The 17,075-nt window shown below is 54.7% G+C and overlaps 5 protein-coding genes across 5 annotated transcripts; 3 read left to right on the top strand and 2 right to left on the bottom strand.

Moving 5' to 3' along the window:
* Nucleotides 1-62: 62 nt before the first annotated feature.
* On the bottom strand, nucleotides 63-2,881 carry J7T55_011511 (phosphatidylinositol 3; the record flags this gene model as incomplete). The annotated part of the gene is made up of 2 exons (XM_053135279.1): nucleotides 63-2,748; nucleotides 2,823-2,881. The coding sequence occupies 2 exons, from the start codon at nucleotides 2,879-2,881 to the stop codon at nucleotides 63-65; spliced, it is 2,745 nt and encodes a 914-aa protein (XP_052999318.1).
* Nucleotides 2,882-3,387: 506 nt separating this feature from the next.
* J7T55_011510 (uncharacterized protein) lies at nucleotides 3,388-4,601 on the top strand (the record flags this gene model as incomplete). Its single annotated transcript, XM_053135268.1, has 2 exons — nucleotides 3,388-4,345; nucleotides 4,402-4,601. 2 exons carry the CDS (start codon nucleotides 3,388-3,390, stop codon nucleotides 4,599-4,601), a joined length of 1,158 nt encoding a protein of 385 aa, XP_052999317.1.
* A 741-nt stretch (nucleotides 4,602-5,342) lies between these two features.
* Nucleotides 5,343-8,789, top strand: J7T55_011509 (uncharacterized protein; the record flags this gene model as incomplete). Its single annotated transcript, XM_053135257.1, has 1 exon — nucleotides 5,343-8,789. One exon carries the CDS (start codon nucleotides 5,343-5,345, stop codon nucleotides 8,787-8,789), a length of 3,447 nt encoding a protein of 1,148 aa, XP_052999316.1.
* A 2,220-nt stretch (nucleotides 8,790-11,009) lies between these two features.
* On the top strand, nucleotides 11,010-12,787 carry J7T55_011508 (subtilisin-like proteinase spm1; the record flags this gene model as incomplete). The annotated part of the gene is made up of 2 exons (XM_053135246.1): nucleotides 11,010-11,390; nucleotides 11,546-12,787. 2 exons carry the CDS (start codon nucleotides 11,010-11,012, stop codon nucleotides 12,785-12,787), a joined length of 1,623 nt encoding a protein of 540 aa, XP_052999315.1.
* Nucleotides 12,788-14,945: 2,158 nt separating this feature from the next.
* On the bottom strand, nucleotides 14,946-16,870 carry J7T55_011506 (uncharacterized protein; the record flags this gene model as incomplete). Its single annotated transcript, XM_053135226.1, has 4 exons — nucleotides 14,946-15,028; nucleotides 15,146-15,286; nucleotides 15,371-16,135; nucleotides 16,384-16,870. The coding sequence occupies 4 exons, from the start codon at nucleotides 16,868-16,870 to the stop codon at nucleotides 14,946-14,948; spliced, it is 1,476 nt and encodes a 491-aa protein (XP_052999314.1).
* Between the last annotated feature and the right edge of the window lie 205 nt (nucleotides 16,871-17,075).

Raw genomic sequence — 17,075 nt, 5'->3', positions numbered from 1 at the left:
GGTTCCCCTACCGCCAATTTCGGCTTGACCCCAGGCTGCTTTAAAGAGATCGGAGGTTCCCGTTAGGCTCTGAATGCCTGTGTCATGGCATGCAAACGATCTATCATCACCGGCGCATACGCATAGAGATTATCGTCAATCACCCTCGCCAAATGACGCAGCGCATTCTCCTCGTTGAGCTCCAGCTGCAGCCTCTCCTTGACCTTGACGACCGCCTTGTCCGGCTCGAGCTTGATGTCTGGAATGTTCGCGTCGACCATCAGGCTGAACAGGTTGAGGATCAGGTTGCTCGACTTCCGCAGCGCAGCATACGCTAGGTAGCAGTATTGTGTGAACTGGCGGTACTGGTCGCTGTTTGTGCCTCCCATGGCTTCGACCATCTCCTTCGAGATCTTCATAGCTGGCGCAAAGGGCTTCGGGTCGCGGCCCAGGATGAAGCCGAAATCAGCGTGAAAGAAATGACCATCAGGAGCGAGGAGGAGGTTGTCTAAATGTCGGTCACCGACGCCCAGGATGTACGTGATGACGCAGTATCCGGCGCACGATCTCACAAACGTGTCCAAAGTCTCTTTTCTTAGGCCGAGGGGCGCCTTGTCGTCGGGGTTATTCTGCTTGAGATAGGCGAGAACGGGGGCGTTCTTGTATTTGGTAACAATGTTCTGGAAGGGCATCGACGGGACGAACTGGGACAGACCCGCGCTGGTGCTTGTAGCGAGGATCTTATAAGGGGTAAGCTTAAGGTCCAGGTTTTCTTTTTGGAGAAGTTGGTCCATAAGCGTGATGATCTGAATGACCAGCTGATCCTGCCGCAAATCGTCTCCCGTCTTGAAGATGATGGGGTAGTTCTGCCCTGTGGTGGTCTTGAAGGACACTTTGATAGGGTGGAGGGATGACTTGAAAACGACCGTTTCCTGCGGCGCAACGCCCACGATCTTGACGGACGGATCGAGCGGTAATGGCAAGGGTGGATCTATAGTTATCAGCTCGTTCTTGGGATCAGCCAGGAAATGCTTCACTCGGTCTATCCTTCGAGGTATTGACTCGTTCGATTCCTTGATCTCGATGGATATTCTCGATAGAATCGCGATCCATTCGGCTTGCCGCAAAAGCATTTTCCTCTTTTCCTTCCCGTCAGAGCGCTTTTCGAGTTCAGCCATGAAGTCGAAGGCCACTTTTTGGAACATCTTCCGGATTTCAGGTGTTTGGTCGTCGCTAACATCATCGCATTCCACCATGAGGTACCAGTAAAAGTAATTGCCGAGTATGAAGTTGCTGACCGCTCGGGATATCAGGAATCGGGCCAATGATGAATCTTGCGTGACTTCCTGGTCAGACTCGGGAGATATCTGCTCGAACTTGAGGGCCTGGCACAACTGGAGAAGGTAGAGCAGAAGCTCGTCATCGTCCGCCTTGTGTAATCGTCTGACTGCATACGCTCGCACAGTGGCATTGTCGAATGTCGGGCCGAGCAGTTCCAAAGCATCGTCCACGTCGATATCTGTCCACCTTCCGAGGACCTGGACGGCTTGTTTTGCTTCGCTCTGGTCTTGCCAGTTGACGGACTTGACAAATTTGGTAAGTGCTCGCTTGTCGCGGTTCAAGTGATACCGGAATTTCCATATGAGATCCTTTTCCTCAGGGGACAATGGTTGTGTTGGGGAGTACTCCATGATATTGTTGAGCTCGTCCCGCGTCTTCGCGTTCGGCTTGAGATCTTTGTCCAATATACCGTGCCTGTGTTGGCTTCGGACGAGCCGCCTGTGCTTGCTCTCGGCTGGGTTGTCTCTCTGACCGACCTCTGGGTCATATACGCGAACGAGTCGACTACCCACTCCATCTGATACACCCACTCCGTCAATACCGGGGCCGTACATGACTTCCGGGGGCGGTTTGAGCTGAATGTTGGACTGCGAGCCGGAGAGGTGTTGTAGCGAGGATATTGGTGGCGGAGCATACTCGTGGTCGGCAAAGACGACTGGGAAGTCGAAACGAGGAAGCTCCACGTTGAGCGTGAACTTGGACGGACCAGGACTAGAGTCTACATCTAGTTCCACATCTTTTGCGTCACTTTCATTACTGTCTCCAGCCGCGCCTTTGTGTGCTCGCTGTCGCTCCAAGTCCTTGACGGACGCTTTCGCAACCTGCAGGTTGCGCTTCTCGAAGCCGCGGAAGACAAGCTGATCGAGCCAGTCCACCTTTGCTATCTCGCCCATTTCGTGTTTCTTGAAGAGTATCTCCATACGGTCCATCTCTTCAGCGTCCTTATCGACCACGACAACCTCGCCTTTCCTTCCCGTCTTCTTTTTCCCTACCACTGCAGGTGTATTCGTGTTGTCATTGCCGTCGGCAAGCTTGTGTCTGTGAACATGACATTTTTGCCGGCCTTTATGGAGCTGGTTGTCCTTGTCGAATAGGGGCAAGGTGGTCCCGCCGAAAGGTATTGCATGTCCCTGGGCGTTGTTGCCCCCGGTTGGCGACAGATCCCATACTGTGACGGCGAGGCACGAGTTGATTGGCAGGTTGGAGTAGTTGATCGGCAGTGTCAGCCATTCGTTCCATTTCCGTTCCGTCCTGAAAGCTTTGTATGCTGTCTGTACCGGAACGGTCAGGGGCTTCGAGCCTGCCCAGACTTGCACCGTGACATAGAGGTCCGAGTGAGGGCTTGTGTTGGACCCAATATGACGAAGCTCCGGCTTCTCGAGGAGCGTGGAGAAGAGATAAGGAGTCTCATCGCCTTCGAGGTTGATTCTAAAATAAATTAGTACCACTCCGATATGATGACAGTCAATAAGCCATCTTGCCAGTGTGGAGCTTGTCCTTACATGCGGACTTTGACGGGATAGTGGACTGCCTCGGAACTCGCAAAAGAGAAGGGCTCCATAGTTCGATCTCTCGACTTGACATGGGCTAACAGTTGCGAAATGGCCGTGAACAGAAGCCAGATGCTTCCGTATTCAGCTGAGGAACGGGATCATAGCCGAGGCGAGTTGACGAGAAGGTCGTGTTTAATGGTCAATGTGGAAAACACACAATGTGCTCCGTCTTGCCAGTGAGATCATCACCGCATGGACAGCTGCAGCATGCCTACAGCACAGGGGTGGTAGCGGCAGGCAGCGCTAACACAAGCTCTCGATAAGCCGTTATCATACCTGACAACGGCCCCGCAAGACAGGGTAGTACCTGGTCGGCGTCAGAACCTACCCCACGCTCCGCTGTACCCATAGCACTTTAGGACCTAACGCGTCTCCCATCTAATCAGTCGCGTCAGGGTCCAACTCTCTGATCTTCCACCTCTATCACCCCTACGCCTCAGCCTTGTCCTGCGTTCACTTGGTTTTGGCTCTCCTGGTCAACCCGTGGCCCCTCTCACTTATCAACATATCAATCATGGAGGTTGACGAAGATGCTAGCAAATATGACCCAGAGCAGTCGCTCGAGGAGCGCCGCGAGATCCAGCAGAGCATCCGCAACCTCGAGAAAGACATGCATGAGAATGCAGAGGCTTACATGCAGGTCGGCTCCACAAAAGTCTTCGACGCGCTCGCACGGCTCGAGGAAATCAACAAGAACATTAAACAGACCAACGAGGCCGCCATCGACTCAAAAGCACTCGTCACGCTTGTCGACCTCCAGAGTCGCAAGCTGCAGAAACTAACTGCCGGGAACCTGGGGAATGGCATCGACACGGACGAGTTTGTCTCCAAGTGCATCACGTACATGCGTCGAGGCGCCGGCATAGCGGATGACGAGAACGAGGAATTGACGCATACACAGCGCAACCGTCGGCGCGGTGCGCAGCGAGGTGCGATTGGATCCGACGATGACGCCTCGGACGATGAGGAGGGTGGTGATATGATGGACTGGGCGCACCTTGGGCGGTATGCCTGCATACCAAATGTACGGAGGCCGGCACTGTCGGGCTTCTTGCTTGGGCCCTTGTCAGTGCAGAAGAAAGTCCGCAAGCTGGTCACAAGGACGGCGCCCTTGCGGGTACGCGACCTGCAGGAGGTCCGACCTGAAGTCCTGAATACTGAGGACCTGGCAAAGAACGAAAATGACCTCACTGCTATTTGCAACAAGATCCTGAAACAGCTCAAGTCTGTGAGGGACACGGCGATCCAAGAACTGCAGAAAATGCAAGACGACGATAGCATAGATGGCGAGCAGATGGAACGGGCAATGGACATCTTGGGCATTACTGAAACAGGTAACATCGATCTGGTGCGATTCTGCATCAATCCCAGGTCTTTCGGGCAGACAGTGGAGAACATGTTCTACGTGAGCTTCTTGATTCGCGAGGGAATGGTGGAAGTGCATTATGAGGAGAATGGGCTGCCGTCTCTTTGTGAGTGTGGAACTTAACGACCGCCTTTGTATGTGTGTGTGGCTGACAGCAATTAGGCCCTTCCAGCGCCGGCGAGAAGGGACAGCCTTCAAACGCAGTGTCCACACACGGGACCATGAAGCGACAAGCAATAATGTCGATTGACATGCCAACGTGGAGAGATTTGATACAGGCCTTCAACATCAGAGAGCCCATTATTGAACACAGACAGGAGGCGCAGACACAGGGCCCTGGAGCGCGAGGCTGGTACAGCTAGCCGAGCAAGAAAAGCCACACCTATCACATTTTTGAACTTGTAGAGCATGAAGCGGGAAAGGCTACCGGGTTCGGGGCAAATGGCGTTCGGCGTTTATGGAGGACTTGGTCAGACGGCCACAAAAGCATCCGGGGGAGTTGTTTCGGGAGTGATCTGTTGTTGGGAGCTTATCCACAAGAGGAGCGCTGCGTACCTGCGCTACCCGGTCCGTGGTAGCGATTATGGTTATGGGCTACGCATCATGGCATATAGGCTCGAAGCCAGAAAAAATGCAACAAAGAAAGCCATACAGAGCTTGACGCAAGGGAAAACCCATCATTTCAACGTGCAGTGAGCTGCGTGGAGTGATTTCCCGAGTTGGTGGCCAAACGACATCCGGATCCGTTGACAATGGCTTGTTGCGGCCGCGGCGCGCCTTTGCGTTCATGATCACAACACAAAGCCGCCGGTCCTCATTTCCATCTTCTCACCCAAACGCCTCGCCGTTTTCGTCCAGCGACCTTCAATTCACTGCTTTGGGAGAGTTTCTTTATCACAAAACTTGCGACTTAATGCATATGGGACAATGGAAGGATGTAGCGGCATAAGAGGGTGTTTGGTCAACGGAGCACGGAGGAAGTGTCGCGGTTCGTATTATCAAGACTGCTCTGTTGAATGCTAGGAGAGTAGTCTACGAGCGCACTGTCCCAGAAGACTTACAGGAACAATCTCCTGGTACTTCGAGCACAATTTCTACCAGCCATGTCGAATACAGGCGGAGATGATGGTGACGGCAACGCGCCACCATCTGCTGAGATAACATCGGACACGCTTCAAAACCAGACAGATGAAAGCACAGCAGAAGAGCCAGGAAGATTGGGCGGAACAGCAACTCAATCTAGGCCGGACAATGGCGGTGGGCCGTCCTCTGAGCCAGCGGCGGCCGGACAACGAGACTCGGACGATGGAGGCACGCAAGATATAAGTGCGACCGTGGGCCCGCAACAGGTAGATGATCCAGAGGCTACCCCAGTGCCTCCAAGACGAGCGCGACCACAAGGGTCGGACACCAGCGCGGAACAAACACCTTCGCCATCTCAGTCCGGGCCTGAAACACCATCACGCCCCGGTGGCTTCATGTCAAGTTTGACCAGATGGATCGGTGGTACACCCACACCCAGGTCCCGACAATCTTCCACAACCGCGGGTGGCAGCACAGGCAATGTGACCCCGACTTCCTCCAACCCGGCAGGATCAACTCGGTCTCGGCCTGGTTCCTTCATAGAGGAGACAGCAACCCCATCTACCGTATTATCGACTCCCGGCCTTGTTGGCCCCTCCCGTAGTAGGCTCAACAGTCAAGGCAGTAGTTCACAAGGGAGTGCAGGACCTTCCTCACAGAGACCCGAAGCTGGCTCCCGACAGACGCGCGCTAATACGGGGCTCTCAGTCAATACTGAGGCTGGCGATTTCGAAGCCGTAGGAGAGAACACCCCCACCCCCATCGGAGCACGGGGCCATCCCTTTTCCGCGGGCGCAGATGACAACGCAGACAGCTTACCTACCACTCCCTTCGACCCGCAGTGGGAGCTCACCAGACGTAACCGCTCCTTGCTCGGTATATATGAAATAATCAGGACCCGGGGAGTCGCGACAAATTTCACGTCATGGGACGAAGGCCGTGACAGGATAAGGGAGTGGAGATTCCAGATAGGCACCAGCACTCTGGACGTCATGGCAGATGAGGGAGTGGCGAGCATGAGGGATGTCCTCGCAAGGGCTGGGGCAAACGTTCCGGATGTTATCCAGGCTCAAATTCTCCAGGAAGTGCGGAGAAGAGGACACGCGACTAGGGACACAGTGAACAATGCACTCGTCGACGAGACGGCTTTTCTGGACAGGACGGCCAATAATATAGTGGATCTCATTGACAGTGCGAATACACAAGGCCGCCAGAGAGGCGCCTCAAGCACGCGATCGTTCGGGTCACAATCGTCGCAGCCGGAACCCGCTCCAATGGAGCGCAGAGCGTTGATGAGGAACACGAGGGAACAACTCGTAGACATCGTTCTGGCCACAGAGCAGCGACGTTTGGACAACGCAGACCGCGTGGCTGAGCTCGAAGATGAGGCGGCTGCAACTGCAGAGACACACGAGACAGAACTCAGGCGTGGCCAGGCTGAAGCGAATAACCTTCGGGCCGAACACCGAAGACAAATCCAAGATCTTCAAACCGAGTTGGACTACTATCGTGATCTTGTAGAGGGAGGCGGCGTCTCAGCCGATCCACCAGTAGCACAAGCTCCGGTGCCGCCGTCGCCATCTCAAAGCGAGTCTCAAGAATCCGCGCATTCCACTCGACCCAGATCGCAGACGGGATCGCCACCCAGATCACCAGCGCGCGAACAGGCCTTTGAGGACCTCAGGACCATTTTCGCCGACATGGTAAGGCACGAGGGTCTGATGCGGCGGCTTCAAGAAAGGGCCGGCCTCGAACCTGAGCCTGCGGATGCCGCCACGCCGCCATGGTCGGTCAACGCTCAGCTGTCCAGGGCCGGGCTTCTACTCCAGCTCCGCACCGTCGCCGGCGAGAGAAATGAAGCCAGGGAGAGCGAGAACCGGCTCCAGGCGCGGGTCGACGCGCTCGAAGCTGCGAGAGCTTCTCCTCCCAGCCAACGAAACAGTGGACTGTTTGCCAACTTATTCGGAGGTAACCGCCAAAGACAGCCATCCAGTGCCGATTCGGGAAGCCGATCGGGCTCGCACGGAAATCTAGACACGCCTACCATGAATTTGGCTGACGAGCTAGAGGCTCAAGGCAGTGGACAATCAAGTGCTGTGAGTGGGCAACCAAGTGCTTCTGGGAGGCAATTAGAGGCGTCCGGAAGGCAATCGAGTGCGTCCGAGAGGCAATCAAATGCTTCTAGCAGCCAATCTTGGGCGTCGGCGAGGCAGTCAGGGGCGTCCGATGGACAACCAGAGGCTGCGAATCCCGCGCCTCTCCGCGTGATTCCCGAATGGTTGGCCACACACCCTAACGAACCTTGCGGCGACTGCGTCCCAACATTCCGTTTCCCCCCGGATCTGGGTGAGCTGCCAACCTGTGGCTGCACGTGCGATCTCGCTCTGGGGAACCCGCCGCCGTCTGCGGCGGGGTCGTCGAGGTCGGGGTCGTCGAGGTCCAGGGCTAGTAGCAACCGCAGTGTGAGGTTTGCAGACGACGGGACCACGGGAGACCAAAACAACGGCAGGAGGAGGCCCGATCCACTCGATTTGTCCGCACTCACCATCACTGAAGAGGACGACGCTGATCGGCCAGGCACACCGTACCCGGCGGGAGCGGACGGCGGCCAACCTGGCGCCTCAGCCTCGGATGCGCAGTTGGAGGCCCCGGTGCTGGCAATATCTGGTGGCGCACGTAGCGCGAGATGCCCCTGCTGTGGCAGGGGCGCATATGGCAATCCTCCTGCGGCTGGAGGGCCACAGGTCGCTTTCTACACTTGTAGAAACATGGCCGGGCAACGAGAGCCTCCACCAGCCGAGGCGCCCATGAGCCTTGCCGAGGGTCTGAGGGACGTCTTCGCGTCGGCGGCTGGCATTGTTGCCCCTGGGGCAAGAAACAGAGCAAACACAGACCCTCTTCCTGGACGCGGACCTGGCGCCCCTGCGGTGCCGGTGGGAGGACCAAGAGGAAACGCAGGCCCCCCTCCGGTTGGCGTCCCAGGAATACCACCCCGGGCCCATGGTGATTTGCCAGGCCGTAGGCGGGCACCTCGAGACCCGATGATGACGATCCTGACACTGTTTTGGGACTTGCTGCTCCTCCCACTGCTAAAGATTCGTGACTTCTTTTGGGTCTTATGGTCGATGCTGCGACTGTTATGGGAATATGCCTTATACCTCAATCTGCGATATGTGGCGCAGCGGAACGTGATACGCCCCATCCCTATCGGAATTTCGATGTTGGGGATCTGGCAGATTGTGGCGTGGATCGTAGGCTTATGGTTCATCACGATACTCATCGCCGTGTACGAGGAGAGGAGGATATGGAAGGCTGCGAACGCTCATATCACGGCGGCATACGTCAGAGGGGCCGTACTCCGCAGGCCGTACCCGTGGTGGTCGGTGTTCCAGATTGACTATGGCTTACTGAGGCCAGCTTTCGGCAGATTTTCCGAGTGGCTTCATGGATGGTATTTTGGTAGATAGACGACGGCGGGTTGCGGTTCTGGACATTTAGGAGGAGGGAGATATCCTCTAGTGAATTGTGTTCCTTTGGCCGGTCATACTGTGATATTGGGAAGGTTTAGGGAATGAATGAAGAAATGAGCAACTTGGTTCACCATGAGTTTTATATGGACTTGTGCTCGGCGCTTGGCGTACAGGACTTAAAAGGTTGACGCCCAAGAAGATTCGAACTGTAGAGTTACATCTACCAGAGTGGATAGTAGACCATACATTTGTGACTGAACTGGCCGTTGGAAAGTAAAGCGACTCAAAAACTCTGATCCTGTAACAAGCTTGTGCTTCTGCCAGGTGGGTATGTCTACGTGTCTACCCCTGTTCTCTGCAGTAGGCGAGGATACGAAGATCTTGAGATTCACCACTGCACGCGTAGGTGCGGTGTAGAGGATGCTTCTTGGTCCGTGTGTTGGTTTGGATTTAGGGGTCCCTTCTTCTACAGCACAGTCCCCTTTGAATGGGCGGGATCGTCAAGAAAGGTCGTCATAGGGGGCTTTGATTCCTGACCTAGATGCGGTTCTCGAGTCATTCCTCGTAGAGATATCGGGTTCCTCTTTGCCTCGTCGTTGACTCAGGGCCGGCATCATGGTGCGTGTGGAGGACCAGTTCGGCTTCCAGGCACGTGCGACAACCTGCTCGTCCATCTGACCTTCCCCCGGGATCTGCAGGCCGCCCGTTCCGGCCCTGGAGTAGCTGCAGAGGGGCCAGCGAGTAGGCTGGAATGGCAGGTAGCCAGTCCCTGAATTCAAGGGTCGCCATGAGCTCCAGAAGAAGCCATCGCAGAAACTTACACCATTTCAACCGTGTAACTGTGAACAGCTCCAACCCGGGGATACAGAGAGTTTGAGGCGGGTGTGGCAAACCTTGGTCCTCGGACGTGGTTGCGGATGAGTCGAGATGGCCATCCATCATCTCAGATAAGGTTCAGCCGAGAGTTTGGCCAGGTGCTTACTGCCCTCCCACAGGGGTCCTCGCGCGCATGATCTCTCAGCCGCCGCAGCTAGTACTCTGTACCTGAGCATGCCGCATCCTCCAGTGTCTCTGGCAGGCTTCGATGCAAGATGGGGGTGTGTGGCGTTGATTACTTGCAATGATATGAACTGAAACAATTGAATGGAGGATCAATAAATGACCAGTGCCTGGCTGGAGGGAAGAGGTCCCGTGCCGACTGGATGTCTGACTTCGCTTCCGGCATTCACATACGAAGCAGGGCAGCCCTGGAGCTTCAGGACATAGCAGCACAGGAGCTCTTATCGGAAGAGCTACCTGGCACGCCTGGGTGCTAGGTTGTGCCGAGGGAACGAGGGAATGCAGCTGCCTGCCTGGGCAGTCAGTCTGGGGAGAGCTCCCAGATCCTCCCTAGCCCAGCCTGCCAGCAGCCAGCCCCTTCCGTTTCCGAACCAAGAACAGGGCCTCCAGCCACTGTGCTGACAGGAAGAAGGAGGGAGAGCTGGGTGCAGCTGTGGGGCTGCTGCACCTGGCTGGCCGGCAGGGGTGGTGCATGGGGGGTCGCTATGCTCTTTCAAGGCAGCCGTAGGCTGCGCATGCGGCTTAGCTAAGGCTGCCAGCCTGCCAGCGCCTGCCCATCTTGCCTGCAGCAGCTTGTCGAGCTTGCCTGGCAGTCGAACCGGGCGAGCAGGCGAGACGTACCTGCGACTTGGGGGCCCCCACTCCCGCCTTGGGATGCCCGCTTGGCACGAGGTACGTACCGCTTAGTACCGCTTAGGACCGCGCAGCGCTGGGCCCTTGTGCCCGTGGTGTCGTCAGTCGTCATCCTTAGTGGGCGATAACGCCGGTCCCGTGCCTTACCTTCCTCTGATAACGACAGCAGCTGCCCCAACAACGCAACGCTGCCTCTGCCGATCGACCTGCTCTCCTCCTCGGTCCCTCTTATCCCCTAGCAGCCATCTTAAACCCTTCTCCTTCCTCTTCCTTCCATCATCATCACAACACCACTCCTCAACTGACCTTCTTACTGCCCAACCTGACCGTCCATCATCGTTTTCTCTATCCTCTCCTCGTCCACACGACCGCTGCTCTTCATCTCTTATCCTTCCTCGTATCGCGCGCATCTTCTTCGTGATTCTTATTTCCTACTTCGTTCGCACCTTTTGTCGTCGCTGGTAGACATCCACTGACTCACTGTTCCTTATCTCTCCTGCCATCACTTCCAGACTCACAGTCACCATGAGAGGCTTCGCTGCCCTCTCTTTCGCAGCCTACGCTGCGGCTGCCGCTGTTCCTTCGTTCAGCACCGGCACCATTCACGATGGGGTCGCCCCCCTTCTGAGCTCGTCGAACGCCGAGTCAATTCCCAACCGCTACATCATCAAGTTCAAGAAGCATGTGACTGACTCTCACGCCGCCGACCACCACACCTGGCTGAGCTCGGTTCACTCCGCCAGCCAGGAGTCTCGTGAGCTTGAGCTGCGGAAGCGCGGCCAGTTCCCTCTCGTCGACACTGTCTTTGAGGGCCTTAAGCACACCTACAAGATCGGCGGTGACTTCATGGGCTACGCCGGCCACTTTGATGACGCCACAATCGAGGAGATCCGAAGACATCCCGACGTAAGTCCATCCCTCAGCTTCTCTGCCTTGTGAGAGACAGAGCATCACATTCCCTCCGACGCTCGTGTGCGGCTTGGCGGTTCTCTCGTGCTGCCAGGCGCTTCCCATCGCCGCCCTTTCTCTTGAACATTCTCTGACTTCATCTTCTCCGACAGGTTGAGGCCATCGAGCAGGATACCATCGTGCACACGATGAAATATGACGCCGAGAAGTCTTGTGATGGCGAGACCGAGAAGATGGCCCCTTGGGGCTTGGCCCGTGTTTCCCACCGCAACTCCCTTTCTTTCGGTACCTTCAACAAATACCTCTACGCCGAGGACGGTGGTGAGGGTGTCGACGCTTACGTGATTGACACTGGCACCAACACTGAGCACGTTGACTTCGAAGGCCGCGCACATTGGGGCAAGACCATTCCCTCAGGTGATGCCGATGAGGATGGTAACGGCCATGGCACCCACTGCTCTGGAACCATCGCTGGCAAGAAGTACGGTGTTGCCAAGAAGGCCAACGTCTACGCTGTCAAGGTGCTTCGCTCCAGTGGTAGCGGCACAATGGCGGACGTCATTGCTGGCGTCGACTTTGCTGCCACTTCTCACCAGGATCAGGTCAAGGCTGCCAAGGATGGCAAGCGCAAGGGCTTCAAGGGCTCCGTCGCTAACATGTCTCTCGGTGGTGGCAAGACCAACCTGCTCGACCAGGCTGTTAACGCTGCCGTCGATGCTGGTCTGCACTTCGCCGTCGCCGCTGGCAACGACAACGCGGACGCATGTAACTACTCGCCCGCTGCCGCTGACAAGGCCGTTACGGTCGGTGCTTCGGCGATTGACGACAGCCGTGCCTACTTCTCCAACTACGGAAAGTGCACTGATATCTTTGCCCCTGGTCTGAGCATCCAGTCCACTTGGATCGGAAGCAAGACCGCTGTCAACACCATCTCTGGCACTTCCATGGCCTCTCCTCACATTTGCGGTCTCCTGGCCTACTACCTCTCCCTCCAGCCCTCCACCGACTCTGAGTACTCCGTCGCTGCCATCACGCCCAAGGAGCTCAAGAGCCAGCTGATCAGCATTGCCACTGTCGATGCCCTCACTGACATCCCCAAGGACACCCCCAACCTGCTGGCCTGGAACGGCGGCGGTTGCAGCAACTACTCATCCATCATTGAGGCTGGTAACTACGTTGTCAAGCCCGAGGGAAAGAAGTCTGGTGCCGACGAGGATGTCCTCAAGTCCGTCTCAGAGCTTGAGAAGGCCATTGAGAACGACTTCAAGGTCATTTCTGGCAAGGTTACTTCGGCCGGCGAGTCATTTGCCAACAAGGCCGAGAAGTTCTCCGAGAAGATCCACGAGCTCGTTGATGAGGAGCTCAAGGAGTTCCTTGGCGAGATCCGCGCCTAGAGCCGGGCACTAGTAGTTTCCTCACATCCTCCGATGACGGACGAGGCAGACAAGAGAGGGCTTTTCTTGACCTACCATGAGTGATGGATTTCTGGGTGGGATTCGGCTTATCCTTATATCTAGCATAGCATCGTCAATCATGACATAGATGCTCCAATTTTGCGCATCATAAACAGGTTGGGTTTTCCTTAGTGTCTTCATGTACTGGAAGTTTGTATCTCTAGGGGTTGGAAGAAGGACCGAGGCTGCTGTCGGCGTGAGGATCTCAGTAGTGACACTCTCTGATCCTAGATCACAAATCAAACACCTTTCCTTGTCTGTCACATCGAAACGTTGCAGGCCTTTACATGATGAGAAATGAAAGAGCAGTCACTGTAGAAACTGGCCTTCACTTCGACTGTAGCATATCCCACATCGGGCAACTCATCTGTTACAGTAGACCGCTACAGTCTCCACGAATGGTCCACGGCTGTCAAGTGGGTCCTTCCCTTAGGCGTCCCGTGCTCTCCACCTCTTCTACATGTAAGTGCGGCCCCAAAGACTGTACCTGTCCTTTCAACACGCAGCATCCCGTCAGTTCATCTCGAGAATACTCGAATCCCCAGTCTGCTGAGATGGAGCCGCGGCCAAAGTTCGCACCAGCTGGGAGCGGCCTTCAGCTTCAGGACCTCATGCAAGCCCCCACATCACGCCCACCGACGTGTTGTGACGTAGCCAGCCACTGTGTGACCGAGTTTCAAGACCAACGCGCAGGTCGGTTCGTGGTTGGTTGGTAGGAAAATCGGCGGTGCTCGTCCTTTTAAGCAATACAAAGGGTAATTCCGGTCAGCTTGCTGCAGATACCGACCTGACACCTTATCAGATCCATCGCTGAAGGTTTGATAATCCCTCCCTTGCAGCCTACCAAAGCTCACAAAAGCTCGCCCTTTCTTCACCAAGCAAGTTAGTTGATAAGAGGCCGCTCCAGACACCTGGCCAGCCAAAGTCATGGAAGACACTAGAGCGCTTGATACCGCAACGCCCGGTGGTGATAGGCTCAGCTTCGAGGATGGACCACTCGAATCACTGTTTTTAACGATGCTTCCGGTCGAACTGCGCCTGAAGATATACGAAGAGGTTTTCAAGGGGTCTAGGGCTGACGCCGTCTCGTTCCCCTGGTACACTGTTCCAAATATCTACGATTTTAGCATTCCCTTGATAAAGCACATGCTGCGACCGTCGCATCACCACCAGCTCTTACTCACATGTCACGGCGTGTACAAAGAAGCCCTGTCTGTTTACTGGTCCCTGACAGTCATCGGCATGGGCGGGTCTGATCCTTGCCTTGGTAGCGGGGGGATGATTGCTGTAATTCCGGGGCACGCGAGGCAACTCACTCAGCACATCACCAACGTAGCATACCCACATGGTGGCGACACTTGGGGTTATGAAGGGTGGACGTTTGCCAAAACGCTGAGCCATCTTCCCCGCCTAAAGACCTGCAGACTGGCTGATTCAAATCCTGTTGATTCCGAAGATATTCATGGGTATTATCTGGGCGACTTCATCGAACCTGAGGACTCGACACCTGAGTTCAAGACAGGCGGATCATGCTTCAAGGTCTCTCTGATGCCGGCTGTCGTCGCGCGAGTGTCCTGTGTGAAGACCCATTCTATACAGCCATCGTCATACAAAAGTTCCGGGCGGAGTACCGTCATCCCGTCTACGAAAAAGAGGTTCTCCGAGTGGGTCCAGTCATTTCTTTGTCCTACGACTTTCGCTAATCTGGTATTAGGAATGTTTCATCAACCATACCGCAGAGTACATCTATCACAGGATAGTGGAGTCCCGCCTCCTCGACAGCAATGACGACTTGTCTGATGACTATGGGTTTCAACGGGCAATCCGTGATGCACCGCCTGCGCCACTGCGCCCAAGGCTTCCGCACAATGAGAATGAATTTACACTTGAATATTTATACAACAAGTTGGGTCGAATTTGAGTCGACCTAGTTGGCTCACTTTCTGTAAGTTCGGTGACAAATTCACCATTTGGAGTTAAATAGAATAGCGATTTATATTATGATCTATGATTTATGATTTGAAATGATATCTAGAGATATATGCAGTACCCTTATCCGTGGGCAGAACCCCGATGCCATCAAGCCTTCAATGAGAGCCTAGCCGTGTATAGGGCTCTCGTCGCAGACTATGTCTTCAAGTACTTGTATGAGTTCTTTCACGTGGGCTGCCTTGCCGCCCGCTTGGGAAGCTTCAGTGCCACTCAGCACATGCTTCACACAATCAACCTCCCTCTTCCCAACCGGGCTTTCCTTTATTGCAACCGTCAACGTTTTGCTTTCCTCGTCTTTACACGCACACTTATGACGCTCGGGAACTTCCATAGTCCTTTCTCTGCTTCCTTCGGAGTCGTAGGACTTGAAGACATCCCCAATCGCCATGTCGGTGGCGGACCCGACTGAGGACATCTTGTAGGGAGCCTTTTCCGGCCATACAATATCTGACATCTTGGTCCAGTCGATCAGAAAGCGAGTGGACCAATGCAACATATGTTTGACTTGAGCCGTGTCTCTCACCGGCGTACGTATGGCCTTTCCACAGCTCCACTGCTGGCAGGCCGGAATGCGCCATTCTCCGAGGATGTTGGAATCAGCCAGCTTTTTCGTCTCCGCGTAGCTCCAGTCCATGGTATCCGGGTTCTGCTGCTGACCAGCGTACGTGGTGGTGACTCTGTTGAGGTCAATTCCGTTGATGGTTCTGATTTGTCCCATCATCCAGGCGAGAGGGAACCGCTCAAATCCCTCCCTACCGTTTCCACCGCCCACATCTTTGTGGATACCTGCGAACCACATGTTTACGGCTCTTGTGTTTGGGTTATCGCACTCTGTGATGGGGATGGGGAAGAATAGCTCCCGATGATCATGTAATGCCATTGCATGGCTCACGTAGTCCACGTTGCTTGCCAGCGTTGAGTCGACAAAGGTGAGTTGCTGATGGAATCCAAATACTGTAGTCTTTCGAACGGAGGCGACAGTGTCGAATAAAACCAAGTGCTTGACTTTGCCAGAACGGAGTCTTATCTTAAATTTGCGTCGTTTTTCAAGTGGGAAAACGCATGGGTTCCCAGCGGCCTCTTCCCATAATTTGTAGAGACTTTTAACCTGGTCCGCTCTGCACTGGCTTGATTCCTCAGAGTCAAATTCCAGCAGGCCTCCTGCGAAACACATGATGCTTTGGATACACCTGGCGACGAAGGCGCCTCTAGAGAACCCGATGAGAACAATCTCATCGTCTGTGTTGTAATTCTCGCAAAGCGCATAGTAGCCCGCCATGATACGGTCGTCAACATCTGCAGGCAAAGTTTCTTAGCATGGCATTCCTACTCAACACTGTTGCTATAACGATGAGGGAAGACTGCAAAGGATCTTTCATATTGGTTTCCAAATCCCCATCCAGCTATCCCTATGTCTCATCCACTTGGACAGGTTGCGAGAATAATATGGAACATATGAGGTGCTCCTAGCGGGAAACGAACGCAAGGTGATGTTTCTGGGAAGTGCAGTGTTCTTGACGGAAGTAAAACAGAGTGAGGCTTACCCGAACCTAACATAGCTTTCTCTATGTTTTTCATCTTGTCTGCTTTCGAGCTACTTTGCATATCTGCAGCGGGCCCATCGTGATAGATCACCACCACTTTGTGTGAAGGGTCATCCACCCGGCTTGCACCCTTAAGCATCTGGCAAAGTTTGAAGACATTGCTCTTGGCGACACCATCGTTCGCTGTGCCCTTCTGGCCGGTTCCATCGCAAGCCCACACAAGCGTTTTGGGCCTTGAAGGTTCAATGAAGTTGGGCTGGGGGCATGCAGTAAATTGTGTGCTGGTGTTTCCGATTGGAAAGGCGCCACCGGCGGTGCTGGTATCGGGCAGAATCTGGCTGCTTAGGTTTTTTGTGCCCGGGTGAGACGGAGTAATATTTGTATTGCTCGGAGGCGGGTCTGCCGAGTGTTGTGTTGTCGTGGAATCCCCAGAGACATGCGATCTTTTGCTGTCGAAAGCTCGTAGGAAAAAGGAAAAGAAAAACATTCGCAATGGATCCTTCCAAGAAGGAAATCCAGGGAACGGATTGAGCGCTGTGAAGCTGAACAGACGATTTCCGACCTCTTCTAAGTATAATTCGAGGAATTGTGATGATAAACGAGACCACGAGGTGGAGCTTATGCTATCGGACTGAATATAGACGAGACTGGGCAGAAGGCGTGAAGGTTTCTTTCTCTGTATAATGGAGCTT

The sequence above is a fragment of the Diaporthe amygdali genome (genome assembly GCF_026229845.1).
Source record: "Diaporthe amygdali strain CAA958 chromosome Unknown NODE_2_length_3802984_cov_64_841326, whole genome shotgun sequence".
In the NCBI taxonomy this organism is placed as follows: Eukaryota; Fungi; Ascomycota; class Sordariomycetes; order Diaporthales; family Diaporthaceae; genus Diaporthe; species Diaporthe amygdali.
This window is presented reverse-complemented; position numbering and strand designations above follow the sequence as displayed.